General features: G+C 39.8%; 1 protein-coding gene across 1 annotated transcript; it reads left to right on the plus strand.

Moving 5' to 3' along the window:
- The first annotated feature begins 807 nt into the window (after positions 1–807).
- Positions 808–25,815, plus strand: Sdad1 (SDA1 domain containing 1). The gene is made up of 22 exons (XM_010619861.2): positions 808–1,030; positions 5,209–5,313; positions 5,726–5,824; positions 8,735–8,845; positions 10,979–11,050; positions 11,237–11,337; positions 12,223–12,280; positions 12,938–13,012; positions 14,488–14,589; positions 15,687–15,756; positions 16,695–16,798; positions 18,275–18,332; positions 19,404–19,462; positions 20,003–20,079; positions 20,339–20,436; positions 20,543–20,619; positions 21,244–21,370; positions 22,173–22,267; positions 22,405–22,595; positions 22,700–22,784; positions 23,954–24,115; positions 25,110–25,815. The coding sequence occupies exons 1-22, from the start codon at positions 941–943 to the stop codon at positions 25,155–25,157; spliced, it is 2,064 nt and encodes a 687-aa protein (XP_010618163.1). The 5' UTR covers positions 808–940; the 3' UTR covers positions 25,158–25,815.
- The last annotated feature ends 606 nt before the right edge of the window (positions 25,816–26,421 follow it).

Genomic DNA, 26,421 nt, shown 5'->3' on the forward strand with positions numbered 1-26,421 from the left:
CCACCAAACAAGAGACTAACTGGATTGAATCCCAGTTTTTTTTTTGTTTTGTTTTGTTTTTTGAGACTGGGTCCCATTATGCAGTTCAGGCTGGCCTCTAACTCACAATGACCCTTCTGCCTCAGCCTCTCAATTGCTGGGATTACAGATGTGTAGGATCACACCTGGTGAAACATCAGCTTTTTCAACATCTGTGTACTTGAGCAGTCAACCTCTCTGACACTGTTTTCTCACCTGTAAAATGGAGGTAGTAATTGTGCCTATTTTAGAGAGCTGTTCTGAAGATTAAGTGATCAAAGAATAAGATCTTTGAATATTGCCCAGCAGACAGTAGGTGATCATATATTTTTGGATGAACATTCATCTGTTAATTCATTCAATATTTATCTATGTACATCCCTGGACTGTAGGAACATATTTGCCTTTTCCAATTATCAGGATGTGAGCTAAAACCATAAATGAAGAGTGAGCCCAAAGGTATAACAATGGTTTGATTTATTTGCATTTCTTTATGGTTCAACAAGATCATAGTTCATCCAGGACACACCTTTTTTCCTTATCCAGGTCACGACGAGTTAGTAAAAAAAACAACAACAAATACTTATAATCGTACTCAATTGTCTGTCTCATAAGAAGGAAGGGATGATAAATAAAATAAGTTCATGTGAACTTTACGAAACTTTACATTTCCGGTCGTTACAGAAATGCTCCCTAGTTCTAGCGGCTGCCCAAGGGGCAAGGTGGATGGAACCGAAACCTCTACTACGCCTTCTGGCGGTGCGAGCCAGTTTGACACTTGGAGGCTTCCGTAGTTAGTAGGAGTCAATATGGCCCCTTCTGTCCGGCTTCCACGTGCTGTTTCCGGCTGGGCTCTGGAGCTGGAGTCGCTGGGCGCAAGCGTTTCTAGAACTGCTGCGCGAGGAGCCACACTGCTCCCAACATGTCCAGCAGAAACAACAACAAGCTCCCCAGTAACCTGCCGCAGTTACAGAATCTGATCAAGCGGGACCCGCCGGCCTACATCGAGGAGGTGGGTGCAGGACTCTTCGGCCGCTGGAGGCCTGGGTGCGGGCGTGGAGAGGGGTTATGCTCTGTTCTGCTCGGGGTCTCTTCAGAGGGGAGAAGGGTTTGGGAAAGGAATATGCCTTAATGGTTCATTTTTCACCTCCTTGGATCTTCTGACCGCTCCCAAGGAAACACCCTTTAAACTTCATTTTGTCCTAGCGTTTATTTGCCGGCCTCATCGAGGCGGAGAGAGGGCTCCTCCCTAACCTCCTGCTTCCGTCAGGTTTCTCAGCCTTCTCCCGTGAGAAACTCCTGGCATCTATTAGTTGGTAATGCTTGATGGATCGTGTGTAAAAATGCTTTCTTTCGATCGACGTCTATTTCCCAGAGTCTGCTCTCTGTCCTGAGCTGTGCCGAGAAGAGTGAAGTTCTCACATCTTAGGGACAGAACCAGGAGTTCAGGATTAAGCCAGAATTCAAATTCATTGGAAGGTAGCGTGACCCAAACGCCAAATTTTGCTGTGGGAAAAGATGAGGTTGAGAAATTACATTAGGCCCGGGTTGTGATGGAGTTTGTATATGGAAAATTGTGAAATTAAAGGTGTTTGAGCTGAAAGATGACAAAATGAAAGCTGTGGTTTTGTCTGGTAACGGCTTCAGGGTGGCGTTTGTTTCAAAGCAAGACCTCTTCTGGGCATTTGCTGCAATAAGCTGTGCTTCTTGAAATTTGTTCAGTGGTTGGTTAACGCTCCTCATCTTTTGTTTAACCTTCTCACTCCCCTTCTCCCCCAAGTTTTCACGTATATTTACTTGAATGCTTTTTATTTTATTGATTGATTGATTGATTGGTCTTTTTGAGTACAGGCTGCCCTGAACTCACAGTGCAGTCCAGGCCGGAATGGAACTGGTGGTGATCCTCCAGCCTCAGCCTCCCGAGTGCTGGGATTACAGGTGTGCGCCACCACACCCAGCACCCGAATGCTTTTTAACAAATACTGTGTCAGAAACTAGAGATATTTATAGCTAAGTGGATGCACATTGAGGCCATACTCAAGTGAAATGTCACAAGTTTAAATACCAAATAGTTCCTCTGGTGTGAAAACTAAAAGTGTAAATAAGGATTAAAATGTATAATTGATATTGTGTAATAGGAAGAAAAGGTCTAAGAGTAGAAGAAGTGGGAGGGGTAGGCGAAAAGTAAAAAGGGAAAGAATATGTAAAAAAGAAAAACATGGAAACATTGCCTTTGTAAACAGAAGGGTGGAGGGGGTGAAGGGAGGCCTGGGGAATGGGGAAAAATAAGAACCAAGATAAGCCATGTAAAGATCCCCAATAATGAATGCAACTGTATTGTATACCTAAAATGTACGAATAAACTTAATAAAGATTAAAAAAAAATACTGTGTTAGGTCATCATTGAAGAGACCCTTTTCAGGGATCAAGGCTTTTAGGTGTGAAAAGCACTGTTTAACCATTGACTGTAGTAATTTGAGAGCCGGTATGGGCCTTTCAGAGCATTAGTTTTACAAGTAACTGAGTTCTGGTTCTGTTGACAAGTTGTGTAACCAGAGAAAGTTAATCACTGAGCCTATACATGTATTTTAGTCTGTGAGAAGAAGATAATGGCTACTTCTTCTATTCATTTAAACACATATGCAAATACACAATCTACCTACTATATGTGTCAGTCTAATTCTTGGCTCTGTGATACAGCAATAAATAAAACAGATAAGAGACCTACCTTCTCTTGGACTTACTTTCTAGTGAGGGTACACTCAGAGTGCTATAGGCTGTAAAGAAAATAAAACTGGATAGGAATATGTTAGAAGTGGAGGCTGCTGATTTGGATCCCATGAACACAGGGAAGGCTTTTCTTCAGTGATAATACTTTCAGTGCTTCTGGGAACCATTGAAGAGTTTCAAACAGGGAAATGACATGATCTGATTTATATTTTTAAAAGTTTACTCTGCTTAGCTGGAGGCAGTGACATACACCTGTAATTCCAGCACAGTGGGAGGCTCAAGCAGGTGGATTGCAAGTTCAAGCCCAGCCTGGATGACTTTAGCAAGACCTTGTTTCAGAGTTAAAAAAAAAAAAAAAACTTTTTAAAATTTATAGTCTGGAGATTACATATAGAATGGATTGTAGAGGAGCAAGACTAGAAGCAAGGTAACTATTATAATAGCTTTTAGAATAGTCGGGGCAGGGGATGGTGGTGTCACTTTATCAACAAGATTGAGGACTACATGGATTGGGACTACTCTACGTGGAAAATAGAGCTAGTAGGACTTCTTGATGGGAGTGTATGTGGGGCGGGTAAGAAAAAAAGAAATGAAGGGTAACTTATTTTTTAAAATTTGTGTATACAGGTAGATGATACTGCCTTTTACTGAAGTTCACTCCTTTGACGTATTGATACCTGCTGGGTGCTTGGGACTATAGTAGCGAACCATGTAGATGAAAATCTTGTCCTTCTTAGATTACATTATAATAGGAAGTGATACGTGGTATGCCAAATAGTGGTAAGGGCTATTACAAAAAAAAAGTTACTGTATAAGCTGAATGTAGTAGCATGTCTGTGATCCCAGCTCTTGGGAGGTTGAAGGAGGAGGATTACTGCAAGTTCAAGGACAGCCTAGGCTACATAGTGAGTACAAGATCAGCCTGAAATACATAGCAAGACCCCATCTCAAGAAAGAAAAAAGAGAAATACAATTTTAAATGCAGAAGTCAGAAATGATAATCTGAGTTAAAAACCTAAGAGATGAGAGAGAGCTGTGCCTATATTTAGAATAATAGCAGTATAAACAGAATAAACAAAAAATATATAAAACAGGAACAAAAAGGAGACTGTGGTAGTTTGAAATAGGGAATGAGGAAAGGGAGAGTGTTAGGAGGTAGGATAAAACCTGAGACAAAAGCCTTTTGGTTTTGGGCAGAGGGCTGTGTGAACAGCCCTATAGGAGATCAGAATCACCCTGGTTTGTTTTGAAAATAAGACTGAATGAGAGGGCAAAAGAAGCAGAGACTCCTCAAGAGATTGTTGGATTATCCACAGCAGATGTTTCTGGCTTTGATCAGGAAGCTAATGGGGGAGGTAGTGAGAAGTGATCTGGTTGGTCAGGAAAGCTTCCAGAACTCCTGATTTTGAGAAGCTGGTGAGCTGCTGAGTAACTAGCAAAAAGGACTGAAAAAAAGCACACCCTGAAGTGGGAGAGAAACCAGATGGTGTTCTGGAGGTTGAGTACCAAAGGTGTTCTCAAAGCTGGGTGTGGTTGGAAGATGTCAAGTTCAAGGCCACTTTGAGCTCCACAGTGAATTCGAGGCTGGCCTGGGCTTCTTGTGAGACCCTATCTCAAAAATAAAATATAAAAAAGATCTGGGATATAGTTCAGTATGAAGGCCCTGAGTTCAATCCCCAGTATTGGACTGTGGAGGGTGGGGAGGAAGAAATTGGTATCTGGAAGGCTGTCAGTGATCTGGAGGTGGGGGAAAGAAATGACTATAGCAGCCTGTCAGAACCAAGATCTCAATGGAGCCTCAGAGTGACTGGCTGGGGTTTTGTTTTGAGACAGGATTATTATGCAGTCCAGGCTGGCCTTGAAGTCACTGTGTAGCCAGGTTGGCCTTGAGCTCATGATCCTTCTTCCTCAGCTTCCCTAGTGCTGGGGTTACAGGCATGTGGTACCACACTGAATTATGATTGGCCTATTTTAAATGACTTAAATGCCCTGGTCTTCCATACATCCTATCTGAAACTCCAACATAAAGTCTCAGTGAATATTTAAAAGAGGAGGATTTTTGACTGGAGATTTTCATGTATTTGAGATATACTTTACATTTTCTGGCCTGGCATTTTTCTGTTGGTTTGAGTTCTACCCATACTTAGATATTATATTGGGGGGGGGTCATTTAAGTAGCAAATCGCAGACAGAACAGAACCAAAATTTGAGTTTTAACTTTTGCTTACTATTCTTTATACCACACTGTATGCTTCTAGCGATAGTTTGGAAAAAAAGTCTTTATGATATGCTCAGATTTTTCAAAACTTATTTTGAAGAATGCAGATAGAGAAAAGAAGTGTTTTAAAATAGTTAACATCTTTTTCTCCATGCCACTGTCAAAGACTTTTACCAAATGGTTATACATTCTGTTCTGAAATAGTCATACAACAGAATGTGATTAATTTTCTTTTTCTACAGTTTCTCCAGCAGTATAATCACTACCAATCCAATGTGGAGATTTTCAAGTTACAGCCAAATAAACCCAGCAAAGAATTGGCAGAGCTGGTGATGTTTATGGCACAGGTAAGAAAATAATTTCTGAAAAAAACAAAAATCAGTGTTACACACCATTGGCAGTAGAAATTTAATTAAGATTTTAAAAGAACTTTATCTTTTTGCAAATTTTGCTTTCTCTCCAGTGAGTTAAAAGATTCACTGGATCCTCATAGAACCAGCCAGAGCAAAAATTTTGAAAGTATTTTTTTCTTCATATTCATCACATAAGATGTTCTAAATCATGTCACAAATTTTGTACAGGAACTAGAGGAATTATGAAAATGGTAAGAAATCAGCATGTAGGAGGGAAATGATGATTTAGATCCACCTGCTTCTATGAAGCACAGCCGTTAGCTCTCCTTTTGCAGAACATCCTAAATCTGTGCATCTGAATTGTAGGACAGAAATAAACCTCACGTGGACCTTTGCTTTGTTCCAGATTGGTCACTGCTATCCGGAACATCTAAGTAACTTCCCTCAAGATCTAAAAGATCTTCTCTCCTACAATCACACCGTCTTAGAGCCAGATCTGCGAATGGTAGGACAAGTGTTTGGATCAATAAATTGTACTATATTTGTGCGTGCATAGAATATGCATTTAGATGAGGACAGCCTCTCAGCCAGCCATCTTTCTAAAATATAGACCAGGATGGTTACCCTTTTCTTAGATTCCTGTGTGGCTTCTCACTATGCTTGTGAGAAAATTCAAACTTATTTGATGGTCTTTAAGTTCCTGCCTGTGATCTGTGTCCTATCTATTTCTGATCTCATCTCTTTGCCCCTCTCTGATCTTTCTGTTTTTGTAGCATGCCAACCATGAAGGCGTGCTCTTTCTCTTTATAATAGGTCATACCTTCTGGTCTAATTTCACTTGCATCAAGAACCTAATTACACTTTGTGGTTTCTCTAATAATTCAGTAAATGTGTACATTAAATGGGCAAGTTGGGCATTTAAACATTGTCACATGAATGTATGACCTTGGGTCCTGGATGAGATTTCCTGTACTAGCCCAGAATACCCACTTCCCCCACCTGCTGGAATGTCAACTGCTCATGGCCCCCAGGAGGTTGTAGCTCTGCATTGAGATTTGTGCTCCAGGATGTCTATGCATTGCATCTGATCTCTAGCTTTTCTCCACCCTGTCCTGCTGTCTTCACTTCTTGGTGGGTCAGTACCCCTGCACGTTACTTGGAACCTTGATCAAGCACTGCCTCTAGGGAGCTCAGCCTACTTGAGCCATTTTCAAATTCAATACATTGCTTTTCAAACACATAATATGTATTCAAATGTTAGGATCACGTCTTAATATCTTGTGCTAAAATTTATAAAAATACTAAGTTCATAGGTACATCTGTGTTTCTCATCCTTTATTTTCCCAGGCTTTGCCTAATTATGCTGTTTTTATTTTTTATTTTTTTGGTACTGGAGATCGAACTCGGGACCTTGGCACTTGTGAGTCAGGCGGTGGCGGAACCGCTGAACCAAATCCCCGGCCCTATTTTTATACTTGTTCAGGATTTTATTTGATTAGGCCCCAAAGCAAAATACCATCACAGATAGGCCAAAAGTGCAGTTTTTAAGTTTTTAGCTAATTGGCTTAGTTGGGACAGGGGGTCTAGCAGCCCAAGTGTCTTCCTACTGTAGCCATTAGTTTCGTGAGTAAATCTATAAGGGCACATGGGTTATATAGAGTTGAGATTTTGAGAGTAGAGACTTGGTGTCTTACCAAGGTTTTGTTTAAGCTTTGTGTGGCTGGTAGTGCTCAACCAAGCTGGTGCGAGGGCATGCTCATGAAATAAATGAATATGTGCCTGCGAGTATAGTGCTTATGATGATTAGTGAAGTCTTTGTTTTGATTTTGTTTTTGCATTGCTAGAGATTAAACACAGGGCCTTGTGCATGCACAGCAGTCTTCTACCCCTGAGCTGCACTCCCAAGTCCAGTTAGTAAGTTTCAGAACCTATAGTAAAGGTTTCTTTTGGTAGGACAGAGAAATTGAGCCTGGGTAGTTAGCATTTCTCTTTAAGGGAATTATTTGTAACACATTGGAGGACCCTCTTTTTTCATTGGTTATTGTGATAACTACTAATCCTTATTATCCACTGGCCTTTCTTCCTATCTGATTTATTTTGGTATTTTTCTAGGACTTTTGGAATTATTCCTATCTTTTTCCCCCTGTATATATAGATAGAGTCATTGTGTATAGACAAAAAAATGTTTCTTGGGAAAACATTGTAGCCACCTTCTAAAGTACTCTCAATTGTGTTGTTTCTCTTTCTGTTTTTGTTTTTGTTTTGCTTGTGATAAACCCAAGGCCTCCAGTGTATCAGGCAAGTAAGTGCTCTATTGATGGAGCTATATCCCTAGTCTCTACTAGCTTGTTTTTTTTTTTTTTTTTTTTTTTTTTTTTTTTTCTTTTTTTCTTTTTTTGCTGGTACCGGGATCAAACTCAGGATCTTGGGCCTGTAAGGCAGGCATGGTGCCACTGAGCTGAATCCCCAGCCCTACGAGCTTCTTTTTGAGCTTTATTATTTCATGTTTTAATTGTTGCTGCTTGGCTGAGAAAAAACTTCTTAGTCCTTTTAGTAGTCCCTGTGATGTTTTTGAAAGTATCTCTACATTCTGGCATAAGTAGTTCCCAATTCATTGTTTCTCTTCCCCGAAATATGGAAAATCAGCTTGTCTCTAAGTTTCTTTTTTCATCCAAAGGAGAATAGCATTAGAAGTAAGTAGAGAATTGCCATGAGTTTGAGTTCATCCTGTGCTGCATAGTTATTTCAAGGCCATCCTGAACATAGTGAGACTCTGACTCAAAGAAAAATAAAAGTAAAAACTAGTAAAAACACATGAGAGTTGGTGGTAAGCAAGAGTGCTACAACTCCCTGGGCATGATGGTATCCCAGCACTCAAGAGGCTGAAGCAGGAGGATTGCAAGTTTGAGGCCAGCCTGGGCTGCACAGTGAATTCAAGACTACATAGCAAGACCTTTTTTGAAAAAAACAAAAAAAACAACAACAAATGGAAAAGAGTGTTCCAACTAATGCTGGGCCATTTTCAGTGCTGACAGGGTTTCAGAAGAATGTCTTGGAAGACTGCCATCCCCCGTGTGGTGTGCTGTGTGTCAGTCACCTCACCCGTTTGTCCTTGGGGACTCACAATCCACTTGGGCTTGTCATATGAAGGCCCAGCGTAGCCTTCCTTGACTTCCCTGTGTGAAGTCGCCCTTCTTCAGTCAGAACTTAGTGACTCATTCCATGTTTCCTTGCTTTTCACACTTCCCATTACCTGCAGTGCTCCTGTTTCTGCCTCTCTCCTTTCCACCTATGAGGTCAGAGGCTTGTTCTCCTGCCCAGAAGAGTGCTACATTAGTGAGAGATATAAAGCTCTTTGGGGCACATAGGCTCCATTTTCTCTTGTCTTACGGCATGTTTTCTTTTCCTTCCTGAGACATTTTGCAAAGCTTTGATCTTGCTGAGAAATAAGAATCTCATCAGTCCATCAAGTTTGCTGGAGCTCTTCTTTGAACTTCTGCGTTGCCACGATAAGCTTCTGCGAAAGGTAAAGAACAAAAGTTTTTTCCCACTGTATCTTGTTCTTCCTTGAGGTGACGTGAAAATGTGAGGAGTTTGGAGTCCTTTAAATTATTGTTGCTTTACATCATTGGATACAGTTAATAATTTTAATAAGAAAAAGCTTGGCCATTATGTGTGCAGTATGGCATTAATAGCTGACATTTTCTGAATGCTTACTTTGTGCCAGTCATCTTCCTCAGAGGTTTTGTGCTATTTGTTTACTCATAAACCCCAATGAGTTAGGGGTTGTTATTGCATTTGTTGTTACTACCTTACAGATAAAAAGGCTGGAGCTCAGACATATACAGGGTCACACAGATTCTGCATGGTGGAATGTAACCTCTGCAGTATGGCTTCAGGGCCCAGACCCTTTACCTCTACTGTGTACTGACTGGTGGAGTCAAGGCATTGATAGCTGTAATCAACTTGTCCAGTAAAACTAACTTTTGTTATTACCATTTTCTGGGGCACCAGTAATACTTGTAGTCCCAGAATTGTCATGCATTCAGTTAGGTGCTTGGTAAACAAAACAATTTTGTGTGTGTGTGTGTGTGTGTGTGTGTGTGTGTGCGTGCGCGTGTGTTGGGATACTTGGAATTGAATTGAGGGTGCTTCACTGAGTCATGTCTCCAGCCCTTTAAAAATTTTTTTTCTGGGATTTAGCTCAGTGGTACCACCACCTGCCTCACAAGTCCTGGGTTCGATCCCCAGTTGTGAGTTAGGGTCTTGCTTGGTTGTCTAAGCTGGGGTTGAACTTGTGGTCCTTCTGCCTCAGCCTTCTGAGTAATGGCTGGAATTACAGGGATTATATGCCACCATATTTAGTTTCCTTTTTAAATAAAATAATAACTTACTGTGTTATACTTCATGTCAGTTTAACCACCTCCAGTGGTTTTAAAAATAGTCACAGTGTTGTGCAAATATCACCACAAAAATTTACAGGATTTTTTATAACCCTCAAAAATACCTATCCCAAATAGCAGTCTCCCTATCTCTTTTAGCTCTAAGCAGTTACCTTTGTAGATTTGCCTATTCTGGATATTTCACGTAAGTGAAGTTATGTGGTCTTTTATAACTGTGTATCTTTTACTTAGCATAATGTTTTCAAGGTTCATCATGGCTACTACATTCCTTTTTGTTACTACATAATATTTCATTGTGTTAATGTACCATTCATCAGTTAGTGGACTTTGGGTTTTATTTTTTTGGCTATTATGAATAATGCTGTTATAACTATTTGTGTGAAGACTGATGTGAAAATAGACTTCATTTTCAGGAGTATGTACCTATGAATGGAATTGTTGGATTATATATTTAGTGATCATATAATATGATGAATGTTTTTAAGATTAAAAAAAAATTTGTTTCAGTAAAATACACATTGCCAGTCATTCCCCCCCAAATTCTTCCCCTTGCTTAAACACATACCCTGTTATTCTTCCCATTTTTCTGAAGCAGTTCTGGAAATCTTTTTTTCTTTAGTGTCTTTAGTTGCTCTGTTGTGGCTACCTTGAAGTTCTGAATTGATTCAAAACATTTACCTTTCATTTTGACTTTGGAAAAGAGCCGGAATTCACACAGTCACAGTTCTGATGAATAAGGTGGATGAGGACACAGCGTAATGCTTTAACAAGCCCGCCTTTCTTTTGGATGGCACTTGGCAGCAACATTTACTGAATTTTTCTCATATCCTAAAGACACAAAAGAGGACTTCTGGAACTGCTTCAGAAAGTGACAGGAACAATGGAATAAGTGTGCTCAAATGGAGAGGGAGGATTTTAAGGAGGATTAACTTCACTATGCCTTAAAAAAATTTAAACATTCGTAGTATATAGTATTTTGAAGCTGCCTTTTCAAGGCAACTTTACTTTGCTTTTTATTTCCTTTGTTTTTGATTTTCTTTGTGATAGAGTGAAAAATAGGGTAAAATTAAGTCATTTTGTGTATTTATACTTTTCTCCAAATTTAGCAAAGTTAGAAATGTTAGGTTTGCCAGGGATTTAGCTCAGGTGCTGCCTGCCTCACAAGTGCAAGGACCTGAGTTCGATCCCCAGTACCAAAAAAAAAGAAAAAGAAATGTTAGGTCTAATGTGTATATGTTTTTGTTTCTTTTTATCAGACTTTATACACACATATTGTGACTGATATTAAGAATATAAATGCAAAACACAAGAATAATAAAGTGAACATAGTAAGTATCCCTCTGTCTTTTTTATTTGTTGTGTTTTGAGACAGTCTCAGTATGTAGCCCAGGCTGGCCTCAGCCTCCATGTGCTAGAATTATAGGTGTGTGTGTGCCACCAGGCCCATGTTCTTTTGTCTTTATTGTTGGTGACGTGGCACCACCGGTGTATTAACATTCTGTCTCATCCTTCAGGTACTGCAGAATTTCATGTACACCATGCTGAGAGACAGCAATGCAACTGCAGCCAAGATGTCTTTGGATGTGATGATTGAGCTCTACAGGAGGAACATCTGGTAATAGAGTCATGAATCTTTTCTCTTCAGAACAAACACTTGTTTCCATTTGTAATTAATACCGAGCACATACACAAGTGTATAGTTGTTTAATTTTGCACCCTTTAATAGACCCATCATGGATTAAGTTGGAAGTAAAAATACAGAGGCAGTCGGGATGACTGATGATACTGGCTACCATTTCTTGAGCTGCTACTAGGTTCAGGCATTTTACATTACCTCATCCAGCCTTCAGAACATGCAGCTCGTCTGGAATTACCTGCATTTTATAAGAGATGAGACAGGAGTTAGTGGAATAAGAGTTTAGCTATTAAGAGGCAGGGCTGAAAATCAGACCTAAATCTGACTCAGAAGTCTGTACTTCCAATTCTGCTATTCTGGTTTCAAATCAATTCAATTAATGAAGTATGTATACAATGTTTTTATGGTACAGTGTCCCAACTCACATCTTTTGCTTTTATTACTGATTTTGTACTTGGAGAAACATTTTGTATTAATTATATATAATCCCATCCCCAGATGTAGTAATTGTTAATATTTTATAGTAGTCCTTCCTTTATTTAATGTGCATTCTTAACTGTGGTTGGAATTTTGCTATTGTATGGTTTTTTTCCTTAATTAATTTTTCCTTCACCTACTTTGAGTAAGTTCATTATGTCACTACACATTCTTCAAATACTTCATCTTAATGGCTGCACATTTTGTGTCATAAGAATGGGTTAAAATTTAATTACATTTTTTACCTGTGGTTGACCAATTTAGCACAGCCCCAACTTTAAAAATGTTAGAATATTAGTGTTCATTATATTGTTTATTTTGTGCCATTGTTTGTGCTGTCTTATACAGTGCTGTGCAGACTTACCCCCAAATACTCATCTCTTCCAGGAATGATGCCAAAACCGTCAATGTTATCACGACTGCATGCTTCTCCAAGGTCACCAAGGTGAGCCCTGTCCTCAGGTGCTAGGCAAACAGGTGGGGCGTGAGAAGGGGATGTGGTTGCATAGCTTGTGTTGAGTGCTGATTTATTGTACTGAGACCGTTTCCCTGGGTTCTCTGTGCTTGAGAAGGGACTAACAGAATTATCATGACATTTTCCAAACACTGTAGAATAAATGACTGCCATTTATTTATGTTGTTTTCTTTTTATTTCTATTGGGCTGGGGTATGGCTGGAAGAAATTTAAGGACTGTGTTTGACTTTCTGTTAGAAGGGCTCTGATAGCGCTTTTCTTGTGGGAGTGCAGGAATTCTTGACATTCCACCTGAAGAATAACTGTATATACCATTCTGTTGTGTTTTGTTGTCTTTTCTTGGGAGAAGGGGGTTGGTGTTGCTGGGTGTTGTACCCAGGGTCTTTTGCATGCCAAGCGTGTTCTCTGCCACTGAGCTGTACTGCTGTGTACTGTTATACTGCTAGCTGCCCTAAAGATTTTTAAATTATATTTACAGGACAAATGACATTATAAAACATTTAATTAAGAAAAAGATACAAAAATCCTACCATCTTTGACTTTTTTTTGTGTAAAGTTTAAGTAGAAGTATTTGTTCTTTGTCATGAGCTGGGTTCGGTTCCTGAGCGCTTTCTCCTTGTCCTTTAGATATTGGTTGCCGCTCTGACGTTTTTCCTTGGGAAAGATGAAGATGAGAAAAAGGACAGCGACTCAGAGTCTGAGGTTAGTTTGATCACAGAAGCTTCTGAATTTTATAGTTCCTTAGATTTCCTTATTACTCTGAGTGGAAGTTGTAAAATCTGTGACGACTCAGGTTAGAAAGTTATGCATTACCTTTGTACTTTATTGAGTATTACCCTGTTGGGATTTTATTGCATTTAGAATTTGTTACTTGTGTTCAGAAAGATTGGATAAATAATGAAACAAGTTTGTTTAGTGCATTTTTAGTTCTATAGCTACATCTGTATCTTGCTACAGTGAGTTCTGTTCCTGAGTCAAATTTGTTCATAAGTCTGACAAAGTGAGTCTTACACACCTTTGACACAAATATACAATGTGTATTGCTTGTGTTTCCTAGCAGTCCCTTCCACATCACCACTGTTTTTCCTTTTGCTCCTGACTGAGCACTGTACTACTGCTGCACACTATGGCACTGTACAGCAAGCATACAGCAGCACAGCTGTGACTATGTCTGGCAGTCACCTGACTTAACTTCCTTAATTTGTTCACATCTATGAATGTTCCTAGTCTGAAGTCCATTCATATCTGCGAAAGTTCACAACGTGAATGTTTGTAAGTCAAGGACTTACTGTGTATAAAATCAGAATAAAATTACTGCCAATGTATTTGTGAGGTTATATCAACATCATTGAGGTTTAGTGAGGAAAAGGAAGGGAGTAATGTCGTGGCATCTTTAAAAGAAAAAGAGCAATATTTATGATGTCGTGAGATTTTCTTAGAGGTATTGAAAAGAAGAAATCCTAAAAATCCCTCTCATTTTAGCATTTTGGTAACTAGATCTGCAATATATAATAAACATCTTTTAAATAATGTGTGACCGATACATTTTCATTGTAAAAATTTGAGATACTATAGATAAAATAGATGTTTCTTGACCTTGTGTTATTTCTACTTTCCAGTTCCTTTCTCCCAGGTTCCCATTTTATTTCTTACGCATTTATACATGGATGTGTATATATAAAGTCTTAGTGTATAGCAGGGTTTTAAAAGCTATATGAATAATAAGTATTTTCTGCAACTTGCTCTTTTTGTGGCAATAGATGTAGATCTGCCAGTGTTTTGGATCTTAAAGAATAACTTCTATATGTTTTAGTTTATTTAAGTGTTTAAGCATTCCCCTAGTGATAAATACTTGTTTCCATTTAACTGTACCAGAGACTAAACCTAGAGCTTTTTAAGCTAAGTCTACAGTCTAAGCTACAGTCTCCAGCTCTTTCTTTTTTATTTTAAGATAGTGTTACTAAGTTAATCAGATTAGCCTTGAACTTGGGATCCTTCTACTTTAGCCTGCCAAGTAACTAGAATTATAGGCATGTACCGCAGGCTAAAAGTTGTAGTATTTGTTTTTAATAGGGGTGTGCAAAAAGTACAGAACCAAAAAATGATTGAAAGGATTACACTTTGCTTCTGTGGAGATTTTCCTTATTTTCAGTTTTACAGAGTGGTTTCTTCTTCAGGATGAAGGACCCACAGCAAGAGACCTGCTAGTGCAATATGCCACAGGGAAGAAGAGCTCCAAAAATAAGAAAAAGTTGGAAAAGGCAATGAAAGTGCTCAAGGTGAGATTGGTATTTGGGAAATGAGGTAGGAATCATCAGAATGCAGAAGCTTTTCCAGAGCTTTTAAAACTTTGAAATGAAATAGGAGTTCTTAAAAACTTAGTATAAGGATTGACCCCAAGGCCTTCACACAGGGCTACATCACCAGCTCTTTTATTTTTATTTTTTATTTGAGTGAAGGTCTTGTCAAGTCTTGTTAAGTTGCCAAGGCTTGGTTGGAACTTGTGATCCTCCTGCCTCAGCCAGAGTTCTGGTTCTTATAGGTGTGTGCTATCACACCCAACTATGTGGTGAATTTTTAAGATTAATATTTTAGGTTAAATGTGGCGGTCCAGCCGTCACAACACAAACATGCCTGAATTGGGGAGTGAGGATTGAGAAAGGAAAGAACACTCAAGCCTGAGTGGAGACGAAGAGAAGTCTCATTTATTTCACAGAAACAGCTCCTTTTATAGGTTCACATCAGCAGGAAGCACCAAGCAACTATTTGTATCTTTTATGCAAAGACTGGATTTTCTGACTCTTTGCAAAGAACATCAGATCTTTGGCTGTCTCCTTGAGTTTCTCCCATTGCAGCAACAAGTTTAACAAGCAGAGTCCTAGAATGTTACAGATTGTATCAATGCCTTGAGTGTAGAGGTGAAGAAGTTTCCTTTTAAATGTCAAACTCCTAGAGGGCCATGGCCGGGCTCCCACAGTTAAGTTCATTTTTACTTGTTCTGACCAAAGTGAGTTATGTTAGAGTATCTTTGCTAGACATGTCTTCTCAGGAGTACAGAAATGAAGTACATTTGGTATTTTTTAATGATTATTCTGAAAATCATGACTTTGGTCCCTATTCTTAAGATTTAATCTTTTTTTTTTTTTTCAATTCAGGGGATTGAACTCAGGACCTTGCGCTTGTAAAGCAAGTTTGGTGCCACTGAGCTAAATCCCTGGCCCTTTGAGATTTAATCCTAAGAGGCAAAACCATCTTTGGATCTCAGTTGAAGTTTTTAGATCAAGGACTTTTTTTTTTAAGTAACTTAATGGGCTTGATTATAGCTTTTAGCACATTAATATATTACTGGAAAGTGTTTTCTATCCCTCTATTTCAGAAACAAAAGAAGAAGAAAAAGCCAGAGGTGTTTAACTTTTCAGCTATTCATTTGATCCATGACCCCCAAGGTACATTGTGACTTCCTAGGTTCCTTCTTGGCTTTATTGCTGCCTGTTTTGTTTCCTGCTTTCCAAGCGTTCAGGAATACAAGACAGTTGTCACTTGATAGAAAATAAATGCTTAGTTGTTCCTACTTTATTGTAACATAGAATATTATATTGACGAGCAGTGATTCCTAAACTCTGTAACAAAAGAGTAAAAATAGGGCTCAACATGTCCCTCTGAGATTAATAGCACAGAAGAAGTACAGGACATTGTACCTAACCAAATGAAAACTGGTAGTCTGTTGTTGGTCCACCTCACCACCAGTACTGGGGATTGAACTCAGCACCTTGTGCTTGCAAGGCAGGCGTGGTACCACTGAACTAAATCCCTGGCTCATGTTTGTCTTTTTTAAAAAAACAAAAAAATTGATCACTGAAACCAAAAGTGGGAAACCCTGTTCTAAAACATGAGTTCTCAAACTTGGCCACACTTTAGAATTACCTGGAGAATTTGTAAACCTGTACTGATGCCTGGGTACTGTTAACCTCAGAGATTGTGATTTAGATGACATGGGGTTTGACTGGAGGTTGGGATTCTGAACACACTTCGTACTGTAGTGTACGGCAACATTTCTGTAGGTCAGTGTTTCTCAAACTTGAGGGTGCATACAAACCCCACCTTTCTAAAAAGGTCCCAGGTGGACTGAGTGCTGCTGGTTTGTGGACCACACTTTTGAGAAGCAAGGCTCTAGAGAATTATTAAGTGGAGAGCCTGTCACAGTCACTCGAGATGTGATGGTAAGTCTTGAGGACCCTTAGATGAGTGCTGGGCACCATTGAAGATGTACTCACCCATGTTTGATCTTTTCACCTATCTAAGTCCCCCCTTTCCCTAGCCTTGTTAGATAATTTTGTATAGCCCATGGACCCACATTGAGCTTCTTTGATCTTCCTATTTCTAGATTTTGCAGAAAAACTACTAAAGCAGCTAGAGAACTCCAAGGAGAGGTTTGAAGTGAAGATGATGCTTATGAACCTCATCTCCAGATTGGTGGGAATTCATGAGGTTTGAACTATATTATATTCCTTCAGTGAATGTTAGAAGTAGGATATATTCTGGTAAAAGGAAAGCCACTGATAAAGAAGCATTTACTTTTGACTCCCAGGCCCTTCACATTCATACAGTTAACACATTCAGTCTGCAAAAGCTGTCTTTATCACTTTGTTTTCCTTCCAATAAGTATAGATTTTAGTTCATACATGCATTGAGTTTGTAGACAACTCTTTTGTGTTTTCTTTTGGTACTTTTATTTATTTCATATGTACATTTTCCTGAGCCTATATAACCCATATATTTTTAATTACTTCTTTCTGCATTTCACAGTTTAATCCTATGTGGCTTTCCCAATTTCCAGATCCCTCTGGTAGGAAATTGTCACATTTGTAAATCTTCAGTCCCTAGTCATTTATTTTGTATTAAAATAGATTGTAAAAGCTTCTTGGTGGTGTATATGTACATGTGGCATCTCTGTATGGGGGCTTCACACCTGTCCTTCATGCTACCTGCCATCTATAGAAAAAGAAAGGTTCCCACAAATTTTGGTCATAGTATAAGAAATGGCTGTTGAGGATGTTCCCTATCTGATCTCATGACTGGTATTGCACTATTGAACATGTTGCTTTCCTTGAATTTTGTAAATAAAAAAATGAAATGGCCACTGGGATTATAGCTCAGTGATGGATTGCCTGGTTAGCAGGCACAAAGCCTAGGTTCCATCTCAGTAATCTTGTTGCCCATACCACCTCAAAATTAGGAAAAGTAAAAGAGCTTGTTTATTGGAAATCAAACAGTATAGCTCTGTGTCAGATTAAAAATGAAAGCACACAAGTGAAAGTGCTCATTTCCTTTCCCTAAGAAAAGCCTGTTCTGGTAAGTACATTGCTCTCTCCATGCGCTATTGTTCCAGAGTTGTATCAGTTCTTGTAACATATGTGCAGTAGTTTCACGTCAGACCTGAATTTGAGCTTGATAGGAAAGCGAAGTGACTTGTGCATTAAGCATGGCTATCTAAGTAATCTGTAAAATACTGAGTGTAGAGTGATTTCTCCAATGTGATTAGACTCGTAGACAATTGAAAATCAGTATTCTGGGTTTTTTGCTGATCAAATGACATTAGTGCTTTTCAGCTTTGAATTTGCTTTGCAGCTGTGATATCAGTGCTGTTCCTTTTTGTAAAACACTGAAATATCAGTTCTGTAGCCACACAAATTTTACAAGTAGGAGAATGTCACATTTTGGTTGTCTTTATCTCCCTTGGCTTATTTGGTGTACACTTCCTCCTTTGGTGAAGATAACATCTCTCTCCTCTTCATTGGCTACTAGAACATATAGAATTACCCTGTGATTGTTCATTGAGATAAAACAAAAGTAAAAAAATTAATCTCAAATGAGTTAACCTTGGTGATATAGTTGCATTATGGGAAAATGAAATTTTATTTCAGTTGCATAAATACTAAAGTCAGTGCATTCATCTCTTTACAGCTTTTTCTCTTCAATTTCTACCCCTTTCTCCAAAGGTTTCTGCAGCCCCACCAGAGAGGTAACCTGCTCACTTACTGTGTCCCCTTAGTGGTCTTAGCTTTAGAATAACTATTTAAAGTCTTCTGTTCTGGAATCATTAAAGATGGTTAGGAGTAAAGTATTGTATGTTTTATAGCACAGAAGGGAAAAGGAGCTCTTATGTTTTTTCTCGAGTCTTTGATAGGTTAGCTGTTCTGTTCGTCAACTGTAATAAATATTTTAGTAAACAAAAGATAGAAGCAAGTTATTTCTTAGTGTAATATTCATGTTGAGAATTCTAGAAAAGAAGTTTATCTTTTACCAAAGTTTGTAATAGTAGATAACAGGATTTTGTCTTACATCTCTCATTTCCCTTATACGCATTATTAATTAAAAGCTACATAGAAGCAGGAAAGAAGAGGTCTTTTCTTTGAATTTGAACCAAGGTAGGAAAAAAACTAACATCTATTGAGGATCTAATGAGCCAAAGCACCATACGAAGTACTTTCCGTACTTCATCTCATTTGATCTTCAGATCAGTCCTGCCAAGGTGTCAGTAGAAGAAAAATGACCAGGTTCAAGTCAAGTGCTTTACTTATTTCTTTCTCCAAAGGCCTTATTCTTTGCATTAACTACGCTAGCCCTCTGAAAGAGCAGTGTGTATATATGTATGTTACATGTTTTCAGTCACTCAACAAGTACTTATTTAGTGGTTTCTGTGCTGGCCATAGTGTTGGACACTTTAAGAATTCCACACTGACAATCAGATCCTTACCCTCATGGATACTACATTCTAGAAAAAGCCACAGACAGTGCTGTATATAATGTGTTTAGGTAAAAATGTGTTTCGAAGAGAAAGAAAGCAGAGTGAGGACAACAAGAAGTGCAGGGAAGGCTCTATTTTAAATTGTATGTTCAGGAAAGGCTTCGATGAGGCAGCTCTTGAGCAGGGGCCTGAGGGAAGCAGAGGGATGTGCTGTGCTGTTGGCTGGGTGTGGGTGTTCAGGGGGAGTCGGGGCAGTAGCGTGAAGGCTCGAACTTGCTTGCCGTGTTGCTGTGGTCCTGTGTAGCAGGGGAATACTGTGACCCTTCTCGCCTTTTGTGTTTTCAGAAGTAACAAAAATCCTTCTGTTTGCTGCACAAGCCTCTCATCACCTTGTACCCCCAGAGGTGAGTGCTCTCAGCCTGACTTTGGGATCTGGCATGTGCAGGGCCGCGCCAGTGTCGGGTCTGTCCATCCTTCCCAGAGGGTTGTTTCCTCTCTGCCCTCCTTTTTAAGTGAACAGAGGGGGCAGTAGCTTTTGAAGATAATACAAGAGACTTGGTTATACAGCTGATAGTAAGTGTCGTTTCTTATGGACAGGTTTATACTGATTTTGTTTCATACTACATTTTACGTCTGGAAGAGGTCAAGAATATTAGTAGGTTTACGGTGATTATTTTTCAAAGCTGATAATTCCTTTCTTTGATTAAAAAAGCATTGAATTACCTGTGTTAGAAGTTTTCTCATCTCTATTGAAAAATGACGCTAAAGTTGAGTAAAATGTAGTGGTGTGTTTTTGCCTCTGCCCTCCTTACTCTTGGTCTCTTCTAACCGTGGAAGGAGGAGGGAGGGCTCTCTTCCCACATCAGTAATCTTCTGTCCTACATCCATACTTTTGTGGGTATAGACATTTCACCTGTATCATCTCTTCCTTTGTCTTCACTCAGATCATTCAATCGTTGCTCATGACTGTGGCCAACAATTTTGTGACTGACAAGAACTCTGGGGAAGTCATGACAGTAGGGTATGTAGAACATGGTTGGGGGCTCTTGATATGTTTTTAGTGTTTTAAGTTTGGTTTGCATTACCAAGTTGTATGATTTCAGCTGACAGTGTGACCTCTAGAAAAGTGGTTTAAAATACATTTTTATCTTAAAGATGTTTTTGTTTTATTGGTCAGTTTTGAGTAAGGATTCAGACAAAAGATAGTTTTTCTTAGGGAAATTTTCTTAGGTTAAATTACACAAAGTTGTTTTATTTTTAATTCATTTTTCCTTTTCTAGTATCAATGCTATAAAAGAGATAACAGCTCGATGTCCTCTAGCTATGACTGAGGAACTTCTCCAAGACCTGGCTCAGTATAAGACACACAAAGACAAGAGTAAGTTGTACGTTGCTCTCCATAGGCAAAAGAGTACAGTGTGACTCATTTTTATTCCACTGTACTCTTTGCTCCAGAATTTCCAATTAAAGGTCTTATTTTGTAGATGTAATGATGTCTGCCAGAACTTTGATCCAGCTCTTCCGGACGCTGAATCCTCAGATGCTACAGAAGAAATTCCGGGTATGTGAAGCCTGCTGGTGTTGAACTAAAGCTTATGATCCCAGAATGTGAGAGTAACTTTCTACAGTTTGAATTTTAGTATTTGTGATGTTTTCCTTGTGAGTGCTGATCATGCTCATGGTTTTATGTTTAGAATACAATTGACTGAACACCATGGCCTTAAATATTTGTAGTTAGGATGTGTTCTTTAACCACAACTGAGTCTTAATTTGTCAGGCTGATGAAACTTGAAAGCTTGGATAGGAGAATCTCAGAGTTCACTGAGTAGCTGATGCTGATATTGAATACTCCTGTCCCCGACCAGGTACTACCTCTTCCAAGGGACAAGGGATGTGTGTATATAACAGAAAGACACATGGTACTTTGAAGACTTGAAAAATCAGAGCAGTTTTCTTTACTAACTGCCAATATCTTAATTGGAATTAGAAGAGGGTGAGAAAATGGTGGGCAGCATTTTTGCTGGGGTATTTACTTTGTCCTGAAATGTAAGCGAATTGTTTTGTTACTTGCTTACCTCTGTTTTTTATAGTACTCCCTTCTAAATTCATAGCCTTGCCTCATACCTTTCTTGGCTCATGGTTTGCAATCTGAGCACCTTATTATAAACAGTTTCTTCTCTTTTAGGGCAAACCTACAGAAGCTTCTGTAGAAGCAAGAGTACAAGAATATGGTGAATTAGACACTAAAGATTACATTCCAGGAGCAGAGGTTCTGGAAATTGAGAAAGAAGAGAATGCTGAAAATGATGAAGGTTCCTCTCCCTCCCTCCCTCCCTCCCTCCTCTTCTTCGCTCCCCCCACCCCCTTCCTGGTGCTGGGGATGAACCCAGGGCCCTGTGTGTGCTCATACGCTCCATGAGCTGTCCACCACTCAGCTGCTCCCCAGTTCCTGAAGCTTCATTTTTTTCACCATTATTGGGGGGCAAAATCACATGGCAAGATAGGATGCTAGAGAGCAAGTTGAGGACCTTATTTGTGAATGTTTTGTGTATATGCCAGACCGGAGAGCTGGGACACTCCTGGTCATGGGAAGTCATCTTACTGGGTGTCTGCAAAGTTCACCTCCAAAATCTACCTTAGTTCTCTGAATAATGGGAACTAGTTGTTTATAGATACACAAGTGTATTTAGACAAGTCATCAGATCCTTGCTATGTGCCCAAGATAAATCTTCAGGTATAGTTGTGATAGATAAAGTTAGTTCTGAGAAAGAACATGGACTCCAAAGTCAGATGTGATTTGAATGACTTCAGTCCAGGCTGCATTTTCTGGTTTGGGGACTTTGCTCTGGAGTCTGTTCCTATTCCACTGAGCTGGGGTCAGAGAAAGTGTTTATAAGGCCTGGGCTTATGATAGATACATGGTCAATGTTTAATCCCCACTCCTTAAATTAGCTAAATTGTTGAGGCTTATTTAACAACAAATACTGCTCCATTCCTGGCCAGTGAAGAATCTGTTCAAGGTTCGTTGGCTTTTCAAGTGCCCAATTTCTCACACCTGGCTGTAAATACTCACTATAGAATGATGGTTCTTTTAGCAAGTTCATTCTCGCACAGATGAGTGGGAAAGTACCAGTCTCAGTGAAGAAGAGGAAGCTGATGGTGAATGGGTCGATGTGTACCACTCCTCTGATGAAGAACAGAAAGCGATTGTAAGTCTTAAAATTTCCATGCCATACATCCTTCTCACCTTTGTCAAGACTTGGCTTATGTGGACCTTGTTGGAGACCAGTATTGGTGTGGCCTGGTTCCCCCAGCGTGGGCAGCCCTGAGCCTGTGTTCCCTGCAGTCCCAGAAGCTGAGCAGCATGGCCACAGAGGAGCGGAGAGCCAAGGCTGCAGCCGTCAGCACCAGCCGGGTCTTGACTCAGGAGGACTTCCAGAAAATCCGCATGGCCCAAATGAGGAAAGAGCTCTCTGCTGCCCCTGGGAAAGCCCAAAAGAGGAAATATATTGAAATAGACAGTGACGAGGAGCCCAGGTAAGGGAGCGCATGCACAGAGTTGTCATTCAGCTTGCATAGTAATGAAGCATCGAGGGAGGAGTCCCACTCTTATTTGCCATTTTATTTTACTGTCACTCCAGGGGTGAGTTGCTCTCTCTTCGGGACATTGAACGTCTTCATAAAAAGCCAAAGTCTGACAAGGAGACACGACTAGCAACTGCAATGGTGAGTGAAGCAAATAAAATAAAATAAGATATAACCCAGAATCTGAATAGCCATAGAATGGCTTTTTTTTATTTGTTTAGTTGTGGCGCTGAGGATCAAACCTAGGACCTTTGAACTGAGCTGCATCCCCAGCTCTTTTTTAAAATTATTTTTATTTCAAGACAGGGGCTTCCTCAGTTCCAGAGTTGCCCAGGCTGAGATAGAACTTATAACCCTCCTGCTTCATCTCCCAGAGTGCTTTGAGTACAGCCATGTACTGTCATGTATGGCTTAGAGTGGCATTTTTATAATGTTTTTAAATAAGGGTATAATTAACGTGGAATAAAATGCACAGGCATTAATGGATGAGTTAAATGAGTTTTGATATGTAACCACCATGCAAAACAAAATGTAAAGTACCGGAAGGCCATTTCCCATGTTAATGGTATCAGGAGACTTGGTACATTTTCAAAGCTAATAGGAAAGCAATCAGGTTTACAGTGATCACTGAAAGGCTAGAGCCAGTTAGTGTTGGCGGCTTGCTCTTTCTGGGCCTGTTCGTGCTGAATCCTGCCTGCTTTTCTAGCCTCATTTTCTCTACCTTGGGTTAGGTGCCATCCCACACATCTTCCTCCTCATCCTGCATTCTGTTTATACTAAGCTTATTGAGATTAGTTCAGAAACCCAGGTTCTCTCCTCCACACCTTTGCATACCCTGTGAACCTCCTGCAAAGTTCTCCCCTTCCCCCACCACGAATGCCTTCATCTGCAAAAAGGTGCTTACTTGGCTTCCTTTCTGGGAATGTCCTCTCACTGCACCAGGCTGAGTTATGTGTGACCTTTCCTTCCTCTGAGCTGAGCTCCCCTCCCTTGCCCCACTGTTTCTTTTCCTTCCTTCCTTCTCCCTCCCTCCTTCCCTTCCTTCCTTCTTTCCTTGTCTCACTGTGTAGCCCAGACTGGCCTTGAACTCAACAGTTCTCCTACCTCAGTTTCCCAAGTACTGGTTTGCATTACGATACTTGATGTTATTTCTCCACTGGATGAGTCCTGGGACCAAGGACTGTATTCTGCCTGTGCTGTATCCCCAGCATGCAGTAGAGGTCCTAGCACAGAGGTTGTATGTATACTGTTCAGATAACTTGGAAAGTGTGTAATTTTAAGAAAAAATATGAATCTTTTTGTTCTGTTAGGCTGGAAAGACAGACCGAAAGGAATTTGTGAGGAAGAAAACCAAAGTGAATCCATTTTCCAGTTCTACAAATAAAGAGAAGAAAAAACAGAAGAACTTTATGATGATGCGATACAGCCAGAATGTTCGGTCTAAAACCAAGCGGTCCTTCCGAGAAAAGCAGGTGAGTGTGACTTGAGACCTGGGTGGCAGAACTGCTTTAAGCTTGATGGGTTGTAGCTTCTGAAGACCATGACTTGGGGTTCAGGGGAGCCCTGAGAGCTGGGAAGACGTGAGGGTAAATCCCTGACATGAGTTGGTTAGTACTCACCTGCCTGGCTAGGGAGGGTCACCCCACTTTTCTCTTCTGTAAGTAAAGGGAAACCATCTAGATCATCCCCGAGGTCCTTTTACATGCTAAAATTCTCTGTCATTTGATCAGTGAGATTAATTGATATTAACAGTTTTCTGCCTGGTACATTTCTAAAATAATTATTTCATGTGGTATTATCTTCGAAGCAGTTTCTGGAAAGCGGTGTGAAATGAAGAGTTTAGTTACTGGTGTGATCCTTACTATGTGTGCCCTTTGCGGCCTGCTGTGAACTTAACAGACCTTTGGGATTTCATTGTGCCCATCTGTGGCCTTTAAATAGTGACCCTGTACTATTTGGGTGATTGTATTTATTTCATTGTGGAAAACTAAATTGATCTGTTTATCTCCCTCTCCCGGGAGTGTACCACAGTATATCCAAACGTCAGTGTGAGGATTCTCCAGGAAATGAGCTGCCTGCCAACACAGTCCTGCATTCTGAAGCAGTGTCCCTGCTGGCCGAGGCTGAGCCTGCAGGAGCCTGTGACACCCGCCCTAGGGCAATGCCTTGTCTGTGGGTGCCAATTCAGAGTTCCCTGAATGGTTTTGTAATCTTATCTGTGTTCAACATATTACATAAATTATAAAGTGATATTACTCTTGTACTGGGGATTAAACTGACCTTATGCTTGTGAGGCAGGCATTTGAGAGAGTTTTGTGTGCTTCCTGGAAGTGCGGTAACCTCCATCCCAGGTACACATGTGATCTTTAGGGCATGTTTCACTATTTGTAATTTTTCAGGCTGTTTCATTAAGAGGTACTTAAGAGTTTTCATATTTTAATGTTTTTTATTTTTCTTGTCTTCCAGCTGGCACTGCGAGATGCACTTTTGAAAAAGAGGAAAAGAATGAAGTAACTTCCAAGCAAGTTTTCCATTCCAAGGAGAATGCTAAATTTGTGCATTTACTCCGAAAATTAATAAATGTAGGATGTTTATTTACATTAAAAAGTCCCAGAAGCACTATATTGTAAAACCATAGTAAACTTGGTAGAAGTTTGGTATTTTTAATTTGGGATTTTTAATTTGGGATAGGTAAAGGTGGTAATGTTCAAAATGTAAATAGTGGTATAAAATCATTTATTTTAACATTCATGAATTTTAACATTGAGTGCCTACTATAATTGTCACTGTAGATAAAAAATTGATTTAATGAATGTTCATTACTCAAGGGATGGGTGCCTTGAATAAAACTTGAATGCCCTTCACTCCAGGGCAGGTATATACACCTTGCAGGGGCAGGCGTATATTTTATGTGTGTTCACAGGGCAATGTAAATAGCTGTCTGGTGGAGATAGGTCCACTGGAGTCCATACCGGAGCACTGAGGCCTTACGGACTAACTCAACAAGCATGTGAGTTAGACATTTTCTTAAAACAGGACCATGTTACAAGAGTAAGAGGTTCTTACTTGTAAATAGGCTTACCTGCTGAAAACAGGTCCCCGCTGTACAGATTTTATTATTTTTATTTATTTATTTATTTTTTTGTTTTGTTTTGTTTTTTTTGAGACAGGGCCTCACTATGTAGTTACGACTGACCTGGAACTCACTGTGTACCCCAGGGTACCCCAGGCTGGTCTCGAACTCACAGCGATCCTCCTGCCTCAGCCTCCCGAGTGCTGGGATTACAGGCGAGTGCCACCACGCCCGGCAATGTACAGATTTTACATAGACAACTTAGCTCTTTTAATCCAAATTATTTCAGTACTTTTTTCAATGCTATGTAAATGCTTTTTGGGTAAGACTTCACTTTTTTATTGCCTTAAGTATAAAATATCATTGAGCTGCCTACTTTTTTTATTGGTTTCTTCAGCCTCCCTTCACTTTTGATATTTTTAGCCCATGTTTTGCATTGTCTTCAATAAAAGGTTTCTAAAGTACAATAGTTCCTCTTGTGTGTGTGGTGGTGTGTGTTGTTTACCAGGCATGCCTGAGTGGGTTTCAGGAGATTTTTCTCTTTGGGTGTAAGTTGTTGTATTAAGTAATAATTTGGTGCTTTTTGCCCTGATTTCTTTTCCCTTTTTTGGCACCAGCGATCAAACTTAGGACCTTGCACTGTGAGACAGGCGCTGGTGCCACTGAGCCCCAGTCCTGATTTCTTAATCTTGTAGTAGATGGAAA

The sequence above is a fragment of the Fukomys damarensis genome, unplaced genomic scaffold (assembly GCF_012274545.1).
Source record: "Fukomys damarensis isolate Sample0158 unplaced genomic scaffold, DMR_v1.0_HiC HiC_scaffold_32, whole genome shotgun sequence".
In the NCBI taxonomy this organism is placed as follows: domain Eukaryota; kingdom Metazoa; phylum Chordata; class Mammalia; order Rodentia; family Bathyergidae; genus Fukomys; species Fukomys damarensis.